Source organism: Pleurodeles waltl, chromosome 1_2, assembly GCF_031143425.1.
Source record: "Pleurodeles waltl isolate 20211129_DDA chromosome 1_2, aPleWal1.hap1.20221129, whole genome shotgun sequence".
Classification (NCBI taxonomy): Eukaryota; Metazoa; Chordata; class Amphibia; order Caudata; family Salamandridae; genus Pleurodeles; species Pleurodeles waltl.
The window spans coordinates 1346973882-1347001141 of NC_090437.1; the positions used below are offsets into that span (position 1 = coordinate 1346973882).

Below are 27260 nucleotides of genomic sequence, written 5' to 3' on the forward strand. Positions count from 1 at the left end.
GCCGTACTGTTCTGCTAGTGATCAGTCAGACAGTTATGCCTACATTTAGGCACCAGCAAACGCTCGGAGAGAAAGAGAATGTGAAACTAAAGTTGATTATTCATCCTAGAGTTAGAATCAAACCTTTAATCAATATAGTGGGATGAAGATCAAGATTAAAATCAAAAGAAAGTAAAAACTGAGTGTTGATGCTCACTTACTTTCAAAGAGCAACAAGATAAAGGGGTCTGCAATTTTAACAGCACCCACAAATTAGGGTCGACATGTTTCGCGTCGTATGGTCCAAAAGGATCCAGTGACGCTTCATCAGGACCAAAAGAAAAAATTAATTTATATAATTTCTTCTCCAATTGAAACAAAAACGGAAAAAGTGACGAAAAAATAAGTATATATACCGGTCACTTACACTACAAGTAAACTGGCTACGTCACTGTCAGGTCGCCCATCCCCCAATTGGGAAAAGGCTCCTTAAGAGGCACGTTTCGGGGACTTGGAAACACTACATTTGTTTGCCAGGTCCGTTGCTAAGGACCTACCCTCCGACACGGCGTCTCGCACATGTGCGATTGGGGGATGGGCGACCTGACAGTGACGTAGCCAGTTTACTTGTAGTGTAAGTGACCGGTATATATACTTATTTTTTCGTCACTTTTTCCGTTTATGTTTCAATTGGAGAAGAAATGATATAAATTAATTTTTTCTTTTGGTCCTGATGAAGCGTCACTGGATCCTTTTGGACCATACGACGCGAAACATGTCGACCCTAATTTGTGGGTGCTGTTAAAATTGCAGACCCCTTTATCTTGTTGCTCTTTGAAAGTAAGTGAGCATCAACACTCAGTTTTTACTTTCTTTTGATTTTAATCTTGATCTTCATCCCACTATATTGATTAAAGGTTTGATTCTAACTCTAGGATGAATAATCAACTTTAGTTTCACATTCTCTTTCTCTCCGAGCGTTTGCTGGTGCCTAAATGTAGGCATAACTGTCTGACTGATCACTAGCAGAACAGTACGGCTGAGTGCTCTCCTTTTTAGGGGAGCCCGCCGGGCGTTGCAGCGCCGGCCTGGCGAGGAGCCTCTCCCGATGATGATGCTGGTCATCCATTGTGATGCTTGAGGGTTTCGCTCCTGACACCTTTGGTGCCCTAGGCGCTTTTGAGTATATGTGGAACAGTGTACTTATTATGTATTAATTGATTGGGAGACTGTACACTGGACCAAAAAAATCTCCCGGTCCCTCTTTTCTCTTTTTTTCTCTGATTTACAGATGAATGGAGTCTTATCTTTGGCCTTCCCTATCCACCAGGGAACGCGACAGGGCTGCCCCCTCTCTCCTCTCCTCTTTGCTCTGGCCATTGAGTCCTTGGCACGAATGATAAGGGAGGACCCAATATATCGAGGATGGAAGTGGGGCCACTCGCGTGAAGACTGAGTGGCCCTATACACGGATGATGTCCTGCTATACATGGAGAGCCTGGGAGTGACTGGTCCCCAAAGTTTTGATCTCCTTCGGTGTTTTGGGGAGGCCTCGGGCTGAAGATGAACCCTGCCAAATCGATGTTGGTCCCCCTAGCACGGTCACGGGAATGCTTTGACTGGCAGGAGGTGGTGCCCCTGCACAGGTTGAGTTTTAAGTACCTCAGAATATGGGTCGCACTGCTCCCAGAGCTATCCTGGGCTCTGAACCGGACACCACTTGTGTCTTGCGCACGGGAGGATCTCCAGCAGTGGCAAACATTGCCGTTAAACGTCTTGGGCCGTGTAGCTCTATATAAGATGATGGTCCTGCAGCGTCTTTTATATGTGCTCCAAAAGTTGCTGTTTACGATTCCCCGCTCGTGGTTTAGAAAGCTGGAGGGAATCACTACCTCCTTTCTGTGGGGAGGTGCGCGGCACCGGGTACCATCCCAAAGCTGTCGTAAAGGGGTATATGATGGGGGACTAGGCATGGCCGATCCATACTTGTACTATTTGGCAACGCAGCTCCTAGTCGCTCACGACTGGTTCAATGGGGGATGGTCAGACTCATCCTATCAGGTGGAACTGGATGCACTGGGGTTTTCCCGTATTCTAGATGTCCTCTATGGTGCGCCGATCCCCAGAGAATTAGAGCCAATCACCAAGGCGTTTTTTCTTGCATGGTGCGCGGCACTAAGGCACACCGGGTGGAATAACGTTGTCACCCTGCAAACTCTATTGTGGCACGGCAAATGGCTGAAAGAAACAGCCACACTGGGGGGCTTCATGAAGTGGGACACCCTGGGCATTTCCCTGGTGGGAGACATATGGCAAGGGAACACAATGAAGTCCTTCCAGGAGTTACAACACGAGTTCCAATTGTCCCCAAACCAATTCTTTAGGTACCTTCAACTCCGGCATGCCATAGGTATGCACCTGACCGAAGCGGACCCACTACCGGAATTTAATCCACTCGAGGCTAAGCTACTCATGGGAAGTTTGGGGAGGAAAGGCGTCTCCCAAATCTACAGAATGTTAGTAAACAACGCACCCGGGATCTAAGCCACCTCAGGAGTGGATGGGAGAAGTGGGAGGGACCGCTTGACAATGCTAAGTGGGCGGAGGCATTGATGGCTCCTCGATTGTTGGCGGTGTCTGCAAGGTTGAGGGCGATACAATTCTACTTCTTACACAAAGCATATCTATCTCCCGACAGATTGCACAAGATGGGTATCCGGAACTCTGCCCAATGCCCACGGTACGATAGGGGCTCAGCCGATTTCTTCCACATGGTATGGTCTTGCCCTTTGATCCAAGTGTATTGGGGGGGGGGAATAAATCATGAGCTGAACAAGGTTACAGGGAAAAAGCAACTGCTGACCCCAAAAATTGTGCTATTGGGTGCTATGGAGGACATGGAGGTGCCTAGAGCGGATCAAGCTTTGGTCGGAGCGGCCACACTGGTGGCAAAGAGAGACATTGCAGCTGCATGGAACACTGCCAGGGGCCCCTCCCTTTCAAAATGGAGACAGGGTGTAGACTGGTGTGCAGCCCAAGAAAAAGTGGTGTATGAGTCAAGGGTGTGACCCCTTAAGCATGAGAAAATCTGGGAGAAATGGACGGGCTTACTTGTTTAAAACTACACCTTTGATTGTATGCACCTGCACTTTCCTTCTCTCTGTATTATTCTGATATATAGCTTCAGCGAACTGTAGTGTGTTCAATGTATAGAAGAGACAGAAAAGAGTTGATAACCCTGTTGGCACAAGTACAGGCCGTGACAAGTATGTTCCTTGTGTATTTTACATGTTTTTCATTAAAAGCAATACAAATTTGTTTATAAAAAAAAAACAAATCTGCCCAGAAGGACTTTAGGAGGGCTCCCCTTTTATGAGGTTCTATTTGGGACACCTACGTATGTCCCAGATCTTGATGGACCTGGCATGTTGGAGGCAGACGCACAGTTTGACATTAATGAATGTGTCGCTGTTTTACAGGAGCTACAGCAGTTTTGTGATGAGCTCATCCGCCTATGCTGCCACCTTTGGAATGAGGGATTTGCGAACAACACCTACAGGATGGATTCCTAAATTGGGGGATCTAGTTTGAGAAAAGATTGCTGTGAAAAAGAAGCTAGGCCCATCTTCCAGAGCACCAGTTCTAGCCCTGGGAATTCACGGTATTCCTCCACATTAGCAGCTATCAAAGAACCCCTTGGTCTTCTTTCAGAGGAAGTCAAGTTGAAAGATTTCTTGCTAGGACTGAGAAAGCCTTGCTCCAAACGCGTTGTGTGTGCCATATATAACCAGATCTGGGAGCTTTCCCAAATGGAGACTGCTGCACTTTTAAGGCAAATTGATAAGGAAAACATGGAAAAGGCTTTAGCCATTGTCAATAATGGTATAAACACATTCTTCAACAGAATTTACACCTTAAATAACATAGTCGTCTGCAATAAACATTATTCAGAATAACATGTCTTCCTTATATCATGGACAAAGACAACTGCGATCTATCATAGTTAGGTTGAACATCACAATTTCTTAAAAGCGGCCGCGTGCCTTGGCAGCATGTTAGCTGTAATGAGTTATTTGCTGCATTTAATGTAACCAGACAACAACAGATAACAGCTAAAAAAGAAGTTAGTTACATCATGCTTAACATCAAGAAGCTGGAAAAGTTGCCTTTTACTGTGGCAGAAATTCCCTTAGCCGTACGGCTAATACACAGAGTGATGAATTTGCCCATTTCCACTTTTCAGTTCGGAGAACGTTTAAAACATTCGACAGTAGGCAGATTTGAGCTGTTAGGGGACAGTTCTATCCACGAGCTGTGGGAGTTGCCTCCAGTTACAAGTGTATGAACGGCAAAACTGAGGTCTTTCTTAGCAGAAGCAAATATGAGACTTCTGTTAGACATTCTATGATTTGTAAGCATGTGTCCTTGCACAGCCTTTGCAATGCAGTCGTTGCATGCTATCTGAAGGGTACTCCCCTCTTTTTTTCGTCCAATGCTTCAGATACTTTCTAATGGAACTTATGTCATGCTGAACGATCAAAGCTGCTCTGGAATGAAACCTGGCATTGCCAATGCAATTGTGGTTTTCTCAAATGGTAACTTGTTCCGGCTCTGTGTTATTTACCCCCTCACAGGATAAAAGTAGAAGACTTGTGGCTGCACATTGCTACTTATAATGTAAATTTTGACAAGATGAGCAGACTAAATGCGCTGTTGTTTCAAAATCATGTAGCTCTGACATCAGCCGGTAAGTCCTATGCCCTCCAAATGGCAAGGTCATGAGCAGCGACACAGTCCCTATTAAATGCCAACTTCCTCAATCATTTTAGAGAACTGGTGAGCAGGATCTTAAACGCATCTAATACTGCAGGTATTGCGCATTTCTTTAAGGCTGTAGGCTCTGAATTTGTCAGCACCTTCTAGACAGAGTTTGGAGTCATTCCTTCAGCCATACATTTACTCTTCGAGTGTCTTTGGCAGATTCCCTATAACTTTAATACTGATAGGTGGTATAGTGCTGCTGCTATGTTTTGTACGCAGTGGCTATCCTATCAGCGAAGCAGAGTAATGGAGCTACCACCAGCCCAGCTGTGTTGTGATCCCATAATGCAGTACTCCGGAGCTTCCTTGTTGGAGGAACTGGAGCTGAATTGGTCTTTGTCATTCCGATCAGTTCTAACGTGTGCAACCGATTTGCTATTGCATGTGATGCTTCTTCAAATGTTCACCCAACGTGTGTCTTGCTGTGGACAAGGATCTGTTAATGTTCTCGATGAGGGTTCATTAATGGACATTCCCATTGAGACCGGGGTTGATACGCAAGGCATTGTGTGCCACCAACTGTGGATTTGCTGGCACCGACGATACCCAGCACAATGGAGAGTGCCACCCTCACAGTTCATACTGAGATTGGGGCTTCTGCATACTTTTGCTCCGTGGATCCTCCTGCTAATGGGTTGGTCAACTTATCACTTGCTGAGTCCTTCTCTGTCTCAATCTTCATTGATGAAATAGATTTTCTGCAAGATCATAATTGTTGTTGAATTTGACCATTGACATTTTTTTCAAATTCTAAAATGTGTTATCAAACTGCCTTTTAATTTGGTCTGTCTATTGGCCTGCTTTGCTTGTAGACTTAAACATTTTTTCTCTTCTTTGTAGGCTTTTAGATAGGTTTTAACTTTGAGCATTTTCAGACTTTAGGTTTGGACTTGGCATGTTTAGTTTACCTTAGCTGAGGCCTGTGCCCTTTTATCTAGATACACTGTTCTGTTTTAATTTGTGTGTTTTATGTTGTTTTAGAATGGCCAGATTTTCAGCAGTGATGTTTTGTCATCGTTTGTGAGAAAGTAGCCTCTTTCTAGCCTTGTTACCCCCACTTTTGGCCTGTTTGTGAGTGTATGTCAGGGTGTCACTGTCTCACTGGGATCCTGCCAGCCAGGGCCCAGTGCTCATAGTGAAAACCCTATGTTTTCAGTATGTTTGTTATGTGTCCAGGACCCCAGTGCTCATAAGTTTGTGACCTATATGTATGTGTTCCCTCTGTGATGCCTAACTGTCTCACTGAGGATCTGCTAACCAGAACCTCAGTGGTTATGCTCTCTCTGTACAAATTGTCACTAACAGGCTAGTGACCAATTTCACAAATTCACATTGGCATACTGGAACACCCTTATAATTCCCTAGTATATGGTACTGAGGTACCCAGGGTATTGGGGTTCCAGGAGATCCCTATGGGCTGCAGCATTTCTTTTGACACCCATAGGGAGCTCTGACAATTCTTACACAGGCCTGCCATTGCAGCCTGAGTGAAATAACGTCCACGTTATTTCACAGCCATTTACCACTGCACTTAAGTAACTTATAAGTCACCTATATGTCTAACCTTCACCTGGTGAAGGTTGGGTGCAAAGTTACTTAGTGTGTGGGCACCCTGGCACTAGCCAAGGTGCCCCCACATTGTTCAGGGCAAATTCCCCGGACTTTGTGAGTGCGGGGACACCATTACACGCGTGCACTATACATATGTCACGACATATGTATAGCGTCACAATGGTAACTCCGAACATGGCCATGTAACATGTCTAAGATCATGGAATTGTCACCCCAATGCCATTCTGGCATTGGGGAGACAGTTCCATGATCCCCAGAGTCTCTAGCACAGACCCGGGTACTGCCAAACTACCTTTCCCGGGGTTTCACTGCAGCTGCTGCTGCTGCCAACCCCTCAGACAGGTTTCTGCCCTCCTGGGGTCCAACCAGGCTTGGCCCAGGAAGACAGAACAAAGGACTTCCTCAGAGAGAGGGTGTTACACCCTCTCCCTTTGGAAAAAGGTGTCAGGGCTGGGGAGGAGTAGCCTCCCCCAGCCTCTGGAAATGCTTTGATGGGCACAGATGGTGCCCATCTCTGCATAAGCCATTCTACACCGGTTCAGGGATCCCCAGCCCTGCTCTGGCGCGAAACTGGACAAAGAAAAGGGGAGTGACCACTTCCCTGACCTGAACCTCCCCTGTGAGGTGCCCAGAGCTCCTCCAGTGTGCTCCAGACCTCTGCCATCTGGACACAGAGGTGCTGCTGGCACACTGGACTGCTCTGAGTGGCCAGGGCCAGAAGGTGACGTCAGAGACTCCTTCTGATAGGCTCTTACCTGTGTTGCTAGCCTATCCTCCTTCCTAAGTAGCCAAACCTTTTCTGGCTATTTAGGGTCTCTGCTTTGGGCAATTCTTTAGATAACGAATGCAAGAGCTCATCAGAGTTCCTCTGCATCTCTCTCTTCACCTTCTGCCAAGGAATCGACCGCTGACTGCTCTGGAAGCCTGCAAAACTGCAACAAAGTAGCAAAGACGACTACTGCGACCTTGTAACGCTGATCCGGCCGCCTTCTCTACTGTTTTCCTGGTGGTGCATGCTGTGGGGGTAGTCTGCCTCCTCTCTGCACTAGAAGAAATCTCCAGTGGGTCGACGGAATCTTCCCCCTGCAACCGCAGGCACCAAAAGACTGCATCACCGGTCCTCTGGGTCCCCTCTCAGCACGACGAGCGTGGTCCCTGGAACTCAGCAACTCTGTCCAAGTGACTCCCACAGTCCAGTGACTCTTCAGTCCAAGTTTGGTGGAGGTAAGTTCTTGCCTCCCCACGCTAGACTGCATTGCTGGGTACCGCGTTATTTGAATCTGCTCCGGCTCCTGTGCACTCTTCCAGGATTTCCTTTGTGCACAGCCAAGCCTGGGTCCCCGACACTCTAACCTGCAGTGCACGACCTCCTGAGTTGTCCTCCGGCATCGTGGGACCTTCCTTTGTGACTTCGGGTGAGCTCCGGTTCACTCTTCTTCGTAGTGCCTGTTCCGGCACTTCTGCGGGTGCTGCTTGCTTCTGAGTGGGCTCCTCGTCTTGCTGGGCGCCCCCTCTATCTCCTCACGCAATTGGCGACATCCTGGTCCCTCCTGGACCACAGCAGCATCCAAAAACCCTAACGCGACCCTTGCAGGTAGCAAGGCTTGTTTGCGGTCTTTCTGCACGGAAACACCTCTGCAAGCTTCTTCACGACGTGGGACATCCATCCTCCAAAGGGGAAGTTCATAGTCCTCTTCGTTCTTGCAGAATCCACAACTTCTACCATCCGGTGGCAGCTTCTTTGCACCCACAGCTGGCATTTCCTGGGCATCTGCCCACTCCCGATTTGATCGTGACTTTTGGACTTGGTCCCATTGTTCCACAGGTACTCTCGTCAGGAAATCCATTGTTGTTGCATTGCTGGTGTTGGTCTTCCTTGCAGAATTCCCCTATCAGGACTTCTGTGCTCTTTGGGGAAGTTAGGTGCACTTTGCACCCACTTTTCAGGGTCTTGGGGTGGGCTATTTTTGTAACCCTCACTGTTTTCTTACAGTCCCAGCGACCCTCTACAAGGTCACACAGGTTTGGGTTCCATTCGTGGTTCGCATTCCACTTCTAGAGTATATGGTTTGTGTTGCCCCTATGCCTATGTGCTCCTATTGCAATCTACTGTAACTTTACATTGCTTGCATTACTTCCTTTTGCTATTACTGCATATTTTTGGTATTGTGTACATATATCTTGTGTATATTTCCTATCCTCATACTGAGGGTACACTCTAAGATACTTTGGCATATTGTCATAAAAATAAAGTACCTTTATTTTTAGTATATCTGTGTATTGTGTTTTCTTATGATATTGTGCAAGTGACACTAGTGGTACTGTAGGAGCTTCACTCGTCTCCTAGTTCAGCCTAAGCTGCTCTGCTAAGCTACCTTTTCTATCAACCTAAGCTGCTAGACACCCCTCTACACTAATAAGGGATACCTGGGCCTGGTGCAAAGTGTAAGTACCCCTTGGTACCACTACAAGCCAGGCCAGCCTCCTACAGTCGTTACCACTTGTCATTTAGCAAATGCGTGTTTGTTATGTATGACATTTTCCATTATGTTCCTGACCAGAACAGAATGCGAACAGCACAAGATAATGTTTGGCGTTGTCACCACAAGACTGCATAAACAATCTACTACTAAGGCACATGCTCACATCAAGCCTACTTTTCAGAACAAAAGATCTTTAGCTATATAAACCATGTGGGCCAAGGGTCATCAGAGGGATCCTTCCGGCCAGAAATTTCCATTTATGCTGAATGATATTTTGCAGATGACCTCAGCCTTGTCTCAACCGCCAGATCAGGAGACGGAGGGCAGACCCTTGTGCCAAGGTAACAAGGGTGGGTGTACCCCTCATGAACTCTGAACGGACTGACTGGGCTAATGCTGCCAAGCTCTCGCTATAAGCTAAAGACTAGGTTTTGGGTAGGGATCATTTATCCATGTCTATTGCAATATGTTAGGTGTGTATATTTTCACATCAATGATATTCACAATCCTAATTCAGTTATGTCTCATTATCCTTATTATTGTAGCTCATGTATTTTATTGTAGATTGCAGCCTTTTCAATAAATCTACTGAAAACCACCCTGCATCTCCTTTTCTGCTTGTGTGTGTGCACAATACTTATTACCAGTGAGAGAAAAGGGTATGGTCCGTTCACTGCAACTACCCTGAGAATTCCCAAGTGTCATGAGCTAGACTGCCACAAATCACCCTCCCCCTTTGTGTCTGGATGAGGTACGACTAGCAAGCCAGTAGTAGGGTTGGGCCGACAGTTGCCAAACTGATGTGGAAGAGACTCAGCCACCTGCAGGCGGTGGTGCTGCCGTCCCCAGTCGAGTCACTCAGTACATACACATAAGACTGCCAGAGATGTAGGCAAACAACATGCAGCTCGTACCAGATTGTATCAGTATGCATGCAAATATAATGCAGCTCGTACCAGAGATGTAAGGGAACATAACATTTGTGCAGCTTGGCTTGCAAAAAGAAAACACGGCTGCCAGGAGAGAAAAAGAGAAGATGGAGAAAAAATGTGTTTGCTTCCAATATAAGTGAATATGCGCACAGACACCAAGGATCACGAGTCTTTCCACACGTGCATGGTAGGAGAGTGGCAAGCAGAGAGAGTGGAGAAGGGAGAGGGAATAGCATATGCACTCTGCCTCATAATTCAAGGAACACCTTTGTAGTTACCATATGGAATTGCACCTCCTAACCTGTAGGCAGTGCATTAATGCATTGGCTCCTGGCTCAAGGCATACAGCTGTAAGGCTTTGTTCTTGCCACGGCTATTGTGAAGTGAACGTGCTTTCCCTGCCCCTGCCTTTGCATGTGCTCTGTATCAGGAGGAGTGTGAGACCTAAGGCAGCTGCTGTCCTCTCACTAACACACCGTGGAAATAGGAAATCAGTGTGGATGTTAGTGCATAGCCCAAGATTTCTGAAATAAAAAACAACATTTAGCAAAGAAAGGAAAAAAACACTACGCTCTATGTGTAACTTGTGCTTTACCTCTGCAACAAAAAGGTTCCATAGAATCCCCCTTTCTACCTGGGTCCTAGATTTATCAGCTCCATATAGCACAAAAGGGCTTTTCCTCACCCTGTATTCCATGTGTTTCTCATGCATCTTACTTACTCTCCTTCTCTGAATTTGTGCCCATACTAGGGATCTGTTCGCCCCCTGCCCGCTGCATACATAGTGAGGCCCTTGGTGGGAGGGGAGCAGGAGGCTTCGGTCAGGGAGGAGTGCTGAGCTCCCTCTAAGCTCATAGAAGCGCTGCAGACAGTCCCAGCAGCTTTGCGGACTCACACAGGCATGAGCACTAGCGATGGGCTCACGCACACTCTCTCTGGCTCTCACTCGTTCACTCTATAATCCTATCGAACAAGTGGGCATAGATTACATTGGCATCACACCACAGTTTGATCCAGATTGGCAAGCCTCACCTAGGCATCCTCAGACAAATCTGCAATGCTCCCTTCCTTCCATCACACTTATTGCGTCAAGGCGCTGGAGAGCGGATTGCAGACCCACGCAGTGTACTCTGTGATGATCCACACAGTGCTGCAGCAACGTATAGTGCTCTAGGCCTTGACCCAGCTTTATACCTGTAGGTGCCTACGTTGCACTTGATCAAACAGAACTACTATAAAGCCCTACAGCCAGCACTCTGCTTCAGGGGAGCCCAAGAGGCCCGGGCAATGCTTAAAGGTCTCTTTCCAGCTGCTGCTCTAACAACATAGGTCACATAGCCCAGTCACTTAAGCACGGTGACATCACAACTAGTCATAAGATGGTACGGGTCAGGCTTCGCCGTGGGTCACAGCCAGGTCACATGACTACACAGGGTCACCTGACCCACCACAATCTTGTAACATGGAAGTGACATCACTAAAGGGGAGGGGTCTAGGACGTCCTAGATAAAGAATTTGTGTTACTTCCAGTGAAGGATAACCGTCACTTTTTAGTTCGATGGAAGGTATCACTTTTTACTACTCATGCTACACGGTGAAGAGAGGGCCTTATGGCCTAATGACAGATTTCTTCCCAAGACTCCTGGTCCTTCAGCTATCCTAGCAGACGCTAGGTATACTAAACATACACTTGGAAGTATAACCACGTACACTGTGGGTAAGCTGTGCCAACATTGGTAGCACATTACAGCTGTGAAGCAGCATCTCTCCACAATTAGTGAAAACATTGGACTTCATTGATTTCATTCTGGGTCCACAACCCGTGAAAGGTAAACATTCCAAATTAGGCTTCATGATTTATATTGAAATTCAAATGTACTCCAAAAGAGAATATAAGAAAAAACGATAGAGAAATTATGAACATTTTTTTAAAGTTATTGACAGTGGCATGCAAACTGAATGTAAACTGTAAGCACAATAATGGCATCAGCCCATAACCTTGTTAAAGATGGCCTGGGTAGTTTACAAAATAGATAGGCTCAGTTGTGGGCCATTAGCTGAAATGGGAACCACAAACATTAAACTCTGGTACACTGTCTGACAGCTCAAAAATGAGAGGGCCATATTTATCGACGTGAAACAACGGCTTCAACCACAGAAGATGCACCAAACCTGTTGTAAGGCACTGCAATGTCCAATAATGAAATATGTTCAGTAATGCTGCCTTACCGGTGTTAGATCAATCAACAAAGCCAACAATACAACCAGCTGTTTTGACCATAATCGAGCTTCCATCTCCGGAATCTCTGGACCTACATGACCTGTTTCAATGAAGATGCCCATCTCCTCCATCAGTGGTCACTAAGCCAACAATGACAGGCCACCGCATTGCTCACTCCCATGTCACTTCAAGTGCTCTACCTCTTATGAAAAATAAAAACAGGGAAATCATGGAAAATGTATGCCAGTGCAACGGATTGGGAAAATTATTTTAATTGTTTATTTTAGGCATAGAAAGGGAAAACACTTCCTGCGTTTCAGAAAAAAAAGAAGAGAGTGCAGCCCTGCCACCACATTAGTAAGAAGCAAAATGATTTGCCTGGTTTACATTTTCTAGTTTATTAATGCACTGACAGTATGCAATTCTTTTGTATGTAGTATTTTTTGTATATTATGCTGTTTATATGATATTAAAATGTTTTCAATGGATATTTCTCAATTACCATTCTGTGGATGCTGTGAACGCTGTGACAGTTTCCATTCAAGCTTTTCTATCATATGGATCCATTCTGCGCCTCTCCTCATAATCCTTCATAAAAAAGTATGAAGTTGGGGCGTGGCTTGGCACGGATCGAAGATGGCCGCCTATTTCCGTGCTCCGTGACGGCGGTGGGAGTCGAGGGAGCAGGCTCGTTTTTGAGGGTATTTTTCATTGATGTCGTAGAGAGGAAACGTTAGGGGAATATGCCTGGACTGCATTATTCCCTTTAAAATTATATGAAAGATATTTTTTATGCTCTGAGTTGGATGACGGTCATTTGAGGAATCGATTGCGACCGACATTTTTTTTTCTTTCCACCTCACATTTCCTTTTTATACTTACTACATCGTTGCTGGAGACTATTTTTGCGCTTTCTGCCTGAAAAGGGTTTTTAATTTTCCTATTTTCTTCTTTTTAGATTCTACTTATTTAAAGTACCTGTCTTTTGTGGTAGCAACCTGTGTGGCCTGGTCTCTCTTCCCTCCAGTGTCTGCAGTAGTGGAGTAAAGGAAAGGTTGCGTCGTCTTCCCTTTGTGGTTTCACCACCCTCACGTTGTTTTTTGTCTTATAGGTATGTTTTGAATAACTGTTCTGTTTGGTTTTTTTTTCTCTGTTTTTAATGTTTCTTTCTATATTGTATTCTGTTCATTCTTTCTTTCTCCTTTTCCTCCTCTTTTCCTATTTTTCTCTCTTCTCCTATTTCTAATTATACTTTCTCCTGTTCATAGTAATATTCCTATTTTTCTATACATCAAAATATTTCTTTTGGTTCAATTTTTCCTCAGCAGTAGTTGGTTTACTTGCAATATTTCATGGTTATTTTATATACTCTTTCCATTAAATGACAATTAGATTTATTTCATGGAATGTTAAAGGTTTGGGATCCCCAATTAAGGTGTCAAAGAGTTTTAACACATATATTAAAATTGAGGGCTGACATTGCCCTATTTCAAGACACTCATATATCGGATAATGAGGTAACCAAACTTAACAGGCAATGGGTAGGTCATGTTTTTTCAGCTCCGGGCACTGGTAAGAAAAATGGAGTCATTATACTGTGCCATAAAGCTTTGAATATTTCTGATATTTCAAAAGAATTTGATGTGATGGGTAGATGGGTTATAGTTTCAATGTATATTAATAATAATGTAACTTTAACTATCTTTAATGTTTATGCTCCTACCCAACCTGGTAAATCTTTCTGTAATTAAATATTTGTTAGGTTGATGACTCTTTCAGATGAATATGTAATTTTTGGGGGAGACTGTAATATGGTTATGGACCCGTATATTGATTGTAAATCCAACTCTAGATTTATACCATCCACCAATTTCTCACAGTTTACCTCTATGATTAAACAAAGAGCTTTAACAGATGTTTGGAGATTGTGTAATCCTACACTACTGGAATATTCAACTTTCCCCCCCTGAACTGTCTTCCCAGTCAAGGATTGATTATTTGTCTCACAGTGTCTCGTACAACATGGTTTGGGTTCAGAAATTGGCTCTATATTAATCTTGGATCATGCTCCAGTGAGTATGGATCTTGACCTTACTGCACATAATCAGCCAAGTAATAGAAGGAGATTTAATAATTCCTTACTTCTTGATTCTAATTTTACTCAACTTTTTGAGAAGTTTGTGTAGGAGGCTGGCTTGGCTTGTAGTGGGTACTTACACCTTGTGCCAGGTCCAGTTATCCCTTGTTAGTGTAGAAGAGGTGTTTCTAGCAGCTTAGGCTGATAGAAGGTAGCTATGGCAAAGCAACTTAGGCTGAACTAGGAGACATGTAAAGCTCCTACTATACCACTGGTGTCATATGCACAATATCATAAGAATACACAGATATAGTAAAAATAAAGGTACTTTATTTTTATGACAATATACCAAAAGTATCTCAGTGAGTACCCTCAGTATGAGGATGAGAAATATACACAAGATATATGTACACAAACCAAAAATATGCAGTAATAGCAAAAGGAAGTAATACAAGCAGTGTAAAGTTACAATAGATTGCAATAGGAGCACATAAGTATAGGGGCAACACAATCCATATACTCCAAAAGTGGAATGCGAACCACAAATGGACCCCAAACCTATGTGAGCTTGCAGAGGGTCGCTGGGACTGTAAGAAAACAGTGAGGGTTAGAAAAATAGCCCACCCCAAGACCCTGAAAGGTAGGTGTAAAGTGCACCTACTACCCCCAGAGAGCACAGAAGTCGTGATAGGGGGATTCTGCAGGAAGAACAAACACCAGCAATGCAACAACAGTGGATTTCCGGACCTGAGTACCTGTAAGACAAGGGGTCCAAGTCCAAGAGTCGCGACAGTGTTGAGAGTGGGCAGGAGCCCAGGAAATGCCATCTGAGGGTGCAAGGAAGCTGCCACCGCATGGAAGAAGCTTGGTGTTTTGCAAAAACGAAGAGGACTACGAACTTCCCCTTTGGAGGATGGATGTGCCACGTCGTGAAGAAGCTTGCAGAGGTGTTCCCAAGACCGCAAACAACCTTGCTAGCTGCAAGGGTCGCGGTTAGGGTTTTTGGATGCTGCTGTGGGGAGGGACCAGGATGTCGCCACTTGGATGAGGAGACAGAGGGGGCGCCCACCAAGTCAGGGAGCCCTCACAGAAGCAGGCAGCACCCGCAGAAGTACCGGAACAGGCACTTCGAAGAGGAGTGAACCGGAGTCCACCCGAAGTCACAAAAGGGAGTCCCATGACGCCGGAGGACAACTCAGAAGGTTGTGCACTGCAAGTTAGAGTGTCAGGGACACAGGCTTGGCTGTGCACGAAGGAAATCCTGGAAGAGTGCATAGGAGCCAGAGCAGCTGCAAATCACGCGGTACCCAGCAATGCAGTCTAGCGTGGGGAGGCAAGGACTTACCTCCACCAAACTTGGACTGAAGAGTCACTGGACTGTGGGAGTCACTTGGACAGAGTTGCTGAGTTCCAGGGACCACGCTCGTCGTGCTGAGAGGGGACCCAGAGGACCGGTGATGCAGTCTTTTGTTGCCTGCGGTGGCAGGGAGAAGATTCCGTCGACCCACAAGAGATTTCTTCAGAGATCCTGGTGCAGGAAGGAGGCAGGCTACCCCTAGAGCATGCACCACCAGGAAACAGTCGAGAAAGCCCGCAGGATGAAGCGATACAAGGTTGCAGTAGTCGTCTTTGCTACTTTGTTGCGGTTTTGCAGGCGTCCTGAGCAGTCAGCGGTCAATCTTTTGGCAGAAGGTGAAGAGGGAGATGCGGAGGAACTCTGGTGAGCTCTTTCATTCGGTATCTGAAGAATTCCCTAAAGCAGAGACCCTAAATAGCCAGAAAAGGAGGTTTGGCTACCTAGGAAGGAGGTTTGGCTACTAAGAGCGGTAAGAGACTATCAGAAGGAGTCTCTGACGTCACCTGCTGGCACTGGTCACTCAGAGCAGTCCAGTGTGCCCCCAACACCTCTGTGTCAAAGATGGTAGAGGTCTGTGGCACACTGGAGGAGCTCTGGGCACCTCCCCTGGGAGGTGCAGGTCAGGGGAGTGGTCACTCCCCTTTCCTTTGTCCAGTTTCGCGCCAGAGCAGGGCTGGGGGTCCCTAAACCGGTGTAGACTGGCTTATGCAGAGATGGGCACCATCTGTGCCCATCAAAGCATTTCTAGAGGCTGGGGGAGGCAACACATCCCCAGCCTTCACACCTATTTCCAAAGGGAGAGGGTGTTACACCCTCTCTCAGAGAAAATCCTTTGTTCTGCCTTCCTGGGCCAGGGGTGCCTGGACCCCATGGGGGCAAAAACCTGTCTGAGGGGTTGGCAGCAGCTGCAGTGCAAACCCTGAAAAGGCAGTTTGGCAGTACCCAGGTTCTGTGCTAGAGACCCGGGGGATCATGGAATTGTCTCCCCAATGCCAGAATGGCATTGAGGTGACAATTCCATGATCTTAGACATGTTACACGGCCATGTTCGGAGTTACCATTGTGACGCTATACATAGGTAGTGACCTATGTATAGTGCATGCGTGTAATGGTGTCCCCGCACTCACAAAGTCCGGGGAATGTGCGCTGAGCGATGTGGGGGCACCTTGGCTAGTGCCAGGGTGCCCACACACTAATTAACTTCGCACCCAACCTTCACCAGGTGAAGGTTAGACATATAAGTTACTTAAGTGCAGTGGTAAATGGGTGTGAAATAACGTGGATGTTATTTCACTCAGGCTGCACTGGCAGGCCTGTGTAAGAATTGTCAGATCGCCCTATGGGCGGCAAAAGAAATGCTGCAGCCCATAGGGATCTCCTGGAACCCCAATACCCTGGGTACCTCAGTACCATATACTAGGGAATTATATGGGTGTACCAGTATGCCAATGTGAATTGGTGAAATTGGTCACTAGCCTGTTAGTGACAATTTGGAAAGCAGAGAGAGCATAACCACTGAGGTTCTGGTTAGCAGAGCCTCAGTGAGACAGTTAGGCATCACACAGGGAACACATACAGGGCACACTTATGAGCACTGGGGTCCTGGCTAGCAGGATCCCAGTGAGACAGTGAAAACACCCTGACATATACTCACAAACAGGCCAAAAGTGGGGGTAACAAGGCTAGAAAGAGGCTACTTTCTCACAATTTGCATCACAATTCTTTGTGGAAAATGATACCCCCTCAGTTATCTGTTCAAACCATTTGGGATGCTTTCAAAGCAGCATCTAGGGATTATATTATTGTCTATGTTGCCAATAAGAGGAAAACAGCCACTAAAAAAATCAGTTAATTTGCTGAAATGTATCAAACATGTAGAAAATCTATATTACTCTACCAAGTCTGCAAGTTGTCTTAATGTTTTACTTCAAGCTAAATTTACTTTCAATAAAAACTCGATGGATATTGCTAATTCTTATGTTCTTAAATCTAGTGCTAAGTACTATGGCGGCCAAATGAAATCAGGAAAACGTCTAGCAAATTATCTTAAAATTAAGAAAGATAGAACAGAGATAGATCCTATTTTTAATTCGTCAAATTGTTTATTACATAAAAATGATGAGCTTTTGGATGAATTTGTTCATTTCTTATACTCCTGAATCTTACCCCATGCAGGATCTTATTGGTCAATATTTGTCTTCCATTAATCCACCTGTACTCCCCCCCCCCCAATGCATTTTCTGCTCTTGAGAATTATATTTCCATTAAAGACATCCCAAATGCATTAAATCTTATCAAGAAGAGTAAAGCTCCAGGCCCAGATGGCTTTATTAGTAAATTTTATTTTCATTTTTCTAAACTCTTGGTTCCACAATTATTTAAACTTTGTATCAATTTTGTCAAGGCAAAATCCTCTGGAGGTTCTTTTCAAGAGGCTTTAATAGTTCTTATACCAAAAGATAACAAAGATCCAAAGTTTTGTAAGAATTATAGACCTATTTCTTTAGTTAATTTAGATAATACAATTTTCGCTAAAATTATTGCAATGCGTTTGGAATTGATTCTTTCTAAATTAATTGGTAGGGAGCAGTCTGGTTTTTATTAAAGGTTGTCTATTATCTGACAACACAAGATTATTTTTTAATATCTTAAGTAAGTCTGTGGCGTATAAAGACTATCTGCAATTGCTCTAGATGCTGAAAAAGCTTTTGTGTTAATTGGCTCTTTACTTTTCCAACGCTTTCATGGTTTGGCTTTGACACTAAATACATAAATCTAATCTTATTATATTCCTCTCCTAAAGCTGCTGTTTGTCTATGTGGTCTCATCTCTCCCTCGTTCTCGCTTTATAGAGGAGTTCTTCAGGGATGTCTGTTGTCACCACTTTTATCTGTTCTTGCTTTTGAACCCTTTTTTATTGAAACTTAGAGATAATCCAAGCTTGCATGGTTTCCAATATGGAGAAAGGCAGATAATATTTTCAGCTTATGTTGATATCTTACTTTTTAAATAAAACCCTAAATCTTCACTTCCTACCTTTCTATTTGAAGTAGAAAATGTTGCTTCTACCTCGGGTGTAAGTTAAATAAAGATAAGTGTGAAATACTTCCTTTAAATAAATTCTGTCTTCCTGAAGATTTTAAATCTTCACATTTTCACTGGAACAATGATAAAATTAAATATTTAGGTCTTTGGTTTAAACCTTCTTTTAAAGATACCATTTCCTGTAAAAAAAATGTAATTGTTTTCTACTCTTGATTCTCTTATTTCTAAATGGAATCCTTTATTTTTATCCTGGTGGGGTAGACTAGACTCTTAAAATGATGTTGCTTCCTATAATTCTCTATCAAATATTCCCATGTCTTTATTTTAAGAGGCTAAATTCTATTCTAACCAAATTCTTAAGGAAAAGCAAAAGACCCAGAACGTCCCTCCAAAAATTAATGAAGCCTAAAAGCTGTGGAGGGATTAACTTTCCTAATCTTCGCTCTTGCTATACGGCCCTTTCCCTTAAACAAGCTTCCTATTTATTTAATGAAGACAATTCTATTATTTTACCATTATGGGTTGAAGTTGAAAAGTCATTTGCTTTCCCCTTTACATTTCCAGAGGTATTAACTTTGTCAAATAAACCAACTTCTATTTCCCTTCCTATTTTGAAAAATTCATGCTGAATTCTACAGCCTAGTTTTGCTCCATACAATGGAGACAGAGTACAGCTCCTAAATTCCTCAATTTGGTATAATAAATACATCAAGTTGAATAATAGAACTATCTACTGGAAAGTGTGGCATTTAAAGGGGTTAAGATGGGTGCACCAACTATTTGAAAATTAATTCCCCCTTTCTTTTGTACAGGCACAATTTTTTTCGCTTCCGCCCTCTTTTGATAGAAAATATAAAGCTTTAATACATGTCGTAAATAGTTCATATTAATCCTTTCCAGAACAACAAGAGCCTCTTCTTCGACCTTCTCCAATCAAGAATCTACTTTTACAGTCTCTACCGGCTTCTCTTCATTTATCAAACAATTACAGCCCTTCCTGAGTAAACCCGCAATAGAAATACAGTGGGAAAAAGATTTAGAGATTTCATTTTCACCTTCTTTATGGAATAAGGAGTGGATTAAAATACGGAAATCCTCAAGAGCAGCTAATGCAATTTAACTTTATTTTTTATATATAATAGGTTATTAATTACACCATCATCTTTACATATAATGAATTCTAATCTTCCATCCTCTTGTTGATCTTGTAACAAGCCGGTCTCAGATCTTAAACATATGCTTTTTGATTGTCCATATACATTTCAATTTTCGGTTAAGGTATGGAATCAAATTAATACTATTTTTTAACACTCAAGTTACCTTAAGCTTTCCAAATATATTTTTAGTCAGCCTTGCAAAGGAATGGTCCCATTATCCAAGAAATAATATCTTAAATCTTAGATTTATTATTGGCTGTTGCTTTTCAACAAAATACAAAAAAAGGGAAGGATTCTTCTAAATTATCCTTTCAAGCTTGGTGGTATGGTATATGTTATAATCACAGATTGGATAAAGCTTATGTTTCTCCTTTATCCCTTGCTATTAAAAGAGATATGTTGTGGATCCCTGTTACGAATTACCTTAACTCTTTGGCTTACTCTTCGTGTAATCATTTTCCTAGAAAGGAAGAGGTTTCTAAACCACCATGAACTGTTTTCCTTTATAATTTATTGTATTTAATTATATTGTTCATAACTTCCTACAGCTATATATTTAAATATATGCATCTAACATATATATTTCCAATTCAAAGCATTAATATATCTTTTGGGTTTTGCAAATAAGTGTGTTTCATGAAATTGAAATGTTACTGTATTATTTATTCATGTCATCAAATGTATTTACATATTTTGAATAATTGTATTAATTGTCAAGAAACTTTCTTTAAACTAAAAAAAAAAGTACAAAGTTATTGAGAACTGCAAAAAAAAATGTTCGTGTTATGACCACTTACTGTTGGAGACGACACATTTTTGATATTTATAATGCTGGGTAACTATAATCTATATGATAATCGAGGTAACACATTTGTTGCCATGATTCTTTAGTCTTGTTGATGCCTTAATGTTTGCATGAACTCATTCCGATTTCAAAATATACGTCAATTGTCTATTAGATACCATAAAAACGTAAGTATCAAATCATAGTCAAAGAGGGACTTGGCACCATCACAAAAGAGGTCACACCAGTCTCCAGTGCTTCAGTCACAGATGAAATCAGGGACAGGAATTAGTAGCCTTCAGCAGCAATAGAGAATAGCTGGCTTGCATTTAATAAAAAACAAATGTACGCTGTGTGATCCATCTCAGAAATTCTAACTTGCTATTTACTGCTTAGAAATGGCCTGAGGGTGTTAGGATGATAAAAACTCAGTAACATTGTCAGAAATATTCATGCTGTTTTCTATGACCTTGACATGTTTCACTGCATTCATTTATGCATTCTGTATGGTTACCATTCATATTTTATGTACAAGATTAAGATTTTAAAATGAACATTTAAAATACGTTTCTTAGTGGTATGCTGAGTGTGTTATTCATAAACAAATGAGTTCCATTGTGTGCCTGAATTCATTTTGTTGAACTGACCATTTCAGTAAACACTTCCTGCGTAGTATTGTTCAGTTAGCTGTTTATGGGTTGCATGCCAACTTGATTTCTAATTTATATAAGTGTACTGAGTAATTTCTTGCGCCAGGGAGTTATAAATACAAACTGTGCACTGGAGTGGAGGGGATGGGTGAGATAGGATCAAATGGGCTCGGATTCCTTCAAGACATTAAATGAGCAGACACAGGGAAGGATTACCTCAACTGTGAAAATAACATGAATGAAAGAAGACTAAGATGATTTATTGTTTCAGCATCAACCGCCTGGTGTCTCTTCTCTAAACCTGTATTCTTTGTAATGCTTATGCATTATTCACAATTGTAGTGCCTTTACCAGGTTTTGGAAGTACTGCACTTTAAAGCTATGCCTGAAAACATGAATAGGGTGAGGTGTGGCACTGGGTTGGTCTAAACGTTCCTTAAACTGGGGGCAGGCAGGGTAACTTCACCCATGATTATGTATCCATGCTTGATTGCTATGAATGAAAGACTAAAATTACAAACAAGCACAGACAATACTGTTAATTTCAGGGTCTTATGGGTGCAGTACATATTGATGGCCTTGGTTTTGTTCCTTCGCATCTGTAGGGATGGGCATCTTGTCTGTTCAAAGAGTCATGTTTGCCTCTGCACCATTTTCACAAATGAGTGAAACAGGGACAAGATGTGACTGATTTTGGTAAGCCAGAGTGGAATCAAATGACTAAGTATTCACTTCTGGACTTAGAACCATCAATGAGGGGTCCAATCCTTTAAATAACAAAAAAAGCCTTTTTCAGAAGTGCCCAGGGGTGGGTCCCTTGCTCGCCGCGCCCCTGGATTCAGCCTGACAGATGAAGGGTGATACCCTGAAACCGGTCCAAGGATGCCTGAATCCTGTCCAGGGAGCTCCTGGCTTGGCAGTTCGGGCTGGACTGCTCCCATAGTTTCCAAACTGGTGTGACGTGGCAAGCAAAATAACGATTAATTAAACCCAGATCTGTGACTGGCTGTGAGTTGTAAAAGGTTTCAACACTCTGCCCGTCATTTTATTTTGTGATGTTGCTTTTCAGTTGAATAGGTTTTGCTAATTCAGTTTATAAAAAGAGATTACATGTCATCTTAAAAGCTTCTACATCATTACAAAGCATCACAAGAGTTAAGAAAGATTGTAACATCATATTTAACACATTTTGTATAAGGTAGAGGCTTATGCATCTACAAGATCAGGAATGATTTCTGAATTCATTTAAAATGTTTTACTAAAAGAAAATTACAGCAAAGCATGTTGCATTTAAGAAACCTTAAAGACATTTTAGTGCCTTGACAAGCGTTGGTAATATCCACAAAGTGCATATTAAAGGAGTTCCATAGGTGCAGAAAGAAGCAACACAAATGTTAATCAACAAACATCATTCCGCAAGTCTCCTGGATTGTGTGCATAAAAACACACAGCTAGTGCTGCACCAACAGACAATGAAGTAATAACGGAGTAGATAAAGTGCACTAATTATCGAAAGCTCCAAGGTGGTGTCAGAACAGGGCAGTGATGTACAATACTAATACAAGCTCTACTCTAGATGTTAAATACAGATTGCGGTGGACAGTAACACGTTGCCACAACCATATACAACTTGAAGTGTTTACCCACCATAGCAGATGGACCCTCAGACTTATATTTGCAAAAGCTTTGTTATCCCAATGTTGCCACTAAGTTAAAGAGGTTTTGAATTTCAGGCCAAAAGAGGTTTAGCAAGATAATTGCTCATGGTTTCCTCTACGTAGACAACTGACACATTTAGATGACCCAGGTTCGGGTGTCAATAAATTGTCTTCATCAAGGGCCTTAGGGTGATCAGCAGTGCACATATGAAAGAGGAAAGGCACTCTTTAGTCTAAAGAAAGAACATGCTGTAAAACCACCACCTTTGGCCCCACACTTCCACTCAGCTGTACTGATGTATTTCACAGGAGCATCACTACCCAATGCAGCTATTTGCCCTGGCACACCGCTCTCTCGTCTATGCAACGTAGGCCCCACAGGCGCATTATCGAAGTGTTCATAGCTTCCCAGAATATGCTATCCCAGGCTATCAACTTATCGCTCTGCGCTTTAGTCTCCTAATTTGAAAAACATTGGGAGTGTCATACACTGTACTACAAAAGAATCAATTTGCACCACACGGTTTCATTACCGCTCACAAGCACCATGGCATTACCACAATCGCAGTGTGATCGCTACCTGGCTACATTATAATGGGCTCACATTATACAGTCACTAGAGCTAGACGCACTTTCAAGAGAAGTAGCAAACCAACAGCACGGTACAAACATGCCACAGGAACATTTAAATGGGCATATGCACCAAGTCACGACTAGAAGCCCAGGCAGCTGTTTGCCCCTTAAAGACAATGCCCACTGTGCCCTTGATTTCTTGGATTTATGGATCCATAGCTATTTGCGTAGCACCAACTCAGTAAGAAAGCTACCGAAGTCCTTCCCTACTGAAGCCTGCGCAAAGAAATTTCTAAGACTGAAGTAAACGATAGGTGGTACTGGAAGCAAGCAGCAGCATCCAGAATACGGGAGACACCGTAAAGAAGAAAGCCAAACATTACTCAACCCAAACACAAGCTATAATACAAAGGGCAGCACAAACACCCAAACCAGAAATGACAGCAAATTCGAAGAACCATTTTTTGTTCCCCTGTTTAGTGGATAATTTTATCAGAGGTTACAGCAAATCAAATACACCAGCCACCTCTCCAGATTCACTCTCAGTTGCTGGTGTTTCCTGAATTTCAAACCCTATCGTTAAGGAACAATTCCAAAATAGTGATACTTATGAAGACCTCTGTGGACTCCACCCATCTAACTTCATTAAATAATACACTAATATGCTGGTTCCATCCAAAATGTAATTCCTCACCCACAAATGATGAAATCCCCAACCACTAAGCAATCGCCACCCAACTACTAAACCTTTTGTAGTTAAGATAGATTTTGGTTTATCATTATTTCACTGTTGGATCAATTAGGATTTTGTAACTTTAGAGTGGGTGGGCTGGTGTCTGTTTAGAGATCGTGTGTCAACAAAGCCTTTCCCACATTCACTGCACACGTAGGGCTTCTCTCCTGTGTGTATCCTCTGATGCTTGACTAGGGATCCAGAGTCTGCAAACGCCTTCCCACACTCGCTGCATGCGAATGGCTTCTCCCCAGTGTGTATTCGCTGGTGTTTAATCAGTGATCCACGATCAGCAAATCTCTTCTCACATGTATTGCATACATAGGGTTTCTCTCCAGTATGCGTTCGGCGATGGATAGTCAACTGATGTGAATGTCTGAAGCTCTTGCTACATTTAATACACGAATATGGTTTCTCTCCTGTATGCAATGTTTGATGAGCTCTCAGAGCGCTTGATGTTGTGAACCCCTTGCCACATTCACAACATGGATAAGGTCTCTCGCCAGTGTGAAGCCTGTTGTGAATGACCAGGGTTCCTGAGTCAGTAAAACTCTTCCCACATCTGTTACATGTGTAGGGTTTAATGCCAGCATGGAGTCGCTGGTGTCTCGTTAAGTGCTGTGAATGTGTAAAATTCTGACCACACGTAGGACAAGTATATGGTTTCTCTTGTGTGTGTATTCGCTGGTGCGATTTTAAATCACCGAGACACCGGAAACTATTACCACATTCACTACATGAATGTGGTTTTTCTCCTAAGTGTATCATCTGATGCTTAACTAAATTCCCTGACTGGCTGAATCTTTTTCCACATTCATTACAGGCATATGGTTTTTCACCTGTATGCAATAGCTTATGAGTTCTCAGGGTAAATTTGTTAGCAAAAAGTTTCCCGCATTCAGTACATGCACATGGTTTTACTCCAATGTGAATCTTCTGGTGTGCTTTCAAATTTGAGGGTTGGCTAAATGTTTTGTGACACTCACCACATGGGTAGGGTTTTTCACCTGTGTGTGTAAACTTGTGCAGTTCCAGGTGTGATGCTCTTTTGAAGCTCTTTGGACATTCACTGCAACTATATGGCCTCTGTTTCTCTCCAGTATGTATTCTCTGGTGCTTCCAGAGTCCTGATGAGTTGATGAAGCTCTTTCCACATTCACTGCATTTATAGGACTTTACGCCTGCATGGATCCTCTTGTGATTTGCCAAAACACCAGACAGGCTGAAACTCTTTCCACAATCCGTGCACGTGTATGGTTTTTCCCCTGTATGTGTTCGTTCGTGAACAGTCAAACCGTCAAGCCGTGCAAAACTCTTTCCACACTCGCTACATGTGTAAGGTTTCTCCCCTGTGTGTGTTCTCTTATGGGTGGTCAGATCACTAGGGTGGCTGAAACACTTCTCACAGTCACTGCATTGATAGGGTCTCTCCCCTGTGTGAACTCGCATGTGAAGTTTCAAGCATGATGTATCACGAAAGTCCTTCCCACATTCTTCACATTTGTGGCGCTTCTCTCCTGTGTGAATGACACTATGCATCTTTAAATGTGAGGCACCTATAAACTTCTTCCCACATATATCACAAACATATGGCTTCTCCCCAGTATGTGTTCGTCTGTGTATTGACAGATGTGATGACTGGCTGAACCGTTTTCCACATATATCACACGAAAAAGGTTTCTCTCCTGTGTGAATCCTCTGGTGTATCAGAAGATGTGATAAAGGATAGAAACTCTTCCCACATTCACTACATTTGTACGGTTTCTCTCTTTTCTCTCCTGTATGGGTTTTTTGGTGACTTCTCAGGCCGTCTCTCCTATTGAAGCGTCTCCCACACTCATCACATTCATAAGGTTTCTCTCCCGTGTGTGTCCTCTGGTGTATGAGAAAGTGTGAAGGCGAAGAGAAAGTCTTTTCACATTCACTGCACTCATACACTTTAATTACTTTAGAGTTGCTCTCCTGTTGATTTTCACGTATAGCATCTTTAACTTTGGAAGTTGACGACGTCATGGCTGAATGCAACTTGTTATGCCTCCTGAAGACCGACGTGTTTCGAAATGTTTTCCCACATTCCCTACATTCAAACAATTTCTGATTTACCGTTTTTTGGGAGTTTGGTTTCTGCCGATGAGACAAAAGATCATTGTTCTGCCCTGGAGGTTTTTCACATGACCAACCCTCATCATGCTCTTGTTCTGTGCGGGCTGTCCCTTTATGGCAGGGGTTTAATTTGCTTTTACTTCGCTCATATTCAGAGGACTGATCCTGTATTTCTTTTGTTGCTGTTGTACGCCCTTTTTTTGAATGGTTCGTTGCTTTCCGGGTTTCTTTCTGCAAAGCCAATGCTTTCTTTTCTTTTGATGCTGATGATTCCATGTTGTCGGAAAGTGTTTTCCTACACAGCCTCTCATGTGCATTTAAAGGTCCAGCATCTGCGAAGTAAACAAAAAACAAGAAATGGATTTAAAACACAGCCTTGTGGATCGATTCTGTTTACTAGTTCTTTATTGTTGTTTCCCTACACAAACCTAGAGCACAGAAAACAAAACAACTCCCCACACACCAAGGTCGCACCCCACCCACACACCAAGGTCGCACCCCACTCACTCAGCCATCAATAGCGGGATGCTACTACAAGATATATACTGTTCAGCATATTACAGGGGTGTCAGGCTGTATGCAATAAAGTTGATGAACCGCAGATATTATACAGATATCTAATACAAGTGGCTACTCAGTTCTCCTTCTAAAGCGGTTTGATGTTAGATTGGAGGTTTACAGCCTTGGGATCAGTTTCCAGTAAAGAGAGTTTCTTTAGACTGTGCACATTTTCCATCAGGTGTGAAGTCACATCCAGTTCAGGTAATGAAAATTCATAAAGGACTATTGTCCATCTCCCAAAATCAGGGGAGCCGGCGATCTTCAGTTTATGGCTGTTTGCCATTTTCGAAGAGCCAAGGCCAAATGTATAAATTTGATGGTGGATCTGTTGCCCGTTTCTGGTCATGAATCCCAGCGAGCAGGTTTGGGGGGACACTGAGGGCCCCATTCCTGTCCACTCAGTTAGGCAGCTAGTGGCTTCTTCCAACCATCGACTTAGGGCGCCCACATGACCAAACCATATGGCCAAACACAGCCAACTCGTGGAGGCATATGGGACACACAAGGGGTCTCTCAGCACGCATGACCTGCAGATCAGCTGGCTCAGAGTATAA

At 43.2% G+C, this 27260-nt stretch overlaps 1 protein-coding gene across 2 annotated transcripts in view; it reads right to left on the reverse strand.

The window, feature by feature from the left end:
- Positions 1-20286: 20286 nt before the first annotated feature.
- The window catches only part of LOC138252457 (zinc finger protein 420-like), a 32298-nt gene continuing 25324 nt past the window's right edge, over positions 20287-27260 (reverse strand). For both annotated transcript variants that reach the window (XM_069205740.1, XM_069205739.1), the window contains exon 2: positions 20287-26477. In XM_069205740.1, the coding sequence (XP_069061841.1) occupies positions 24109-26421 (2313 nt within the window). In that variant the 5' untranslated portion in view covers positions 26422-26477 and the 3' untranslated portion in view covers positions 20287-24108. The remainder of the gene's footprint in view (positions 26478-27260) is intronic.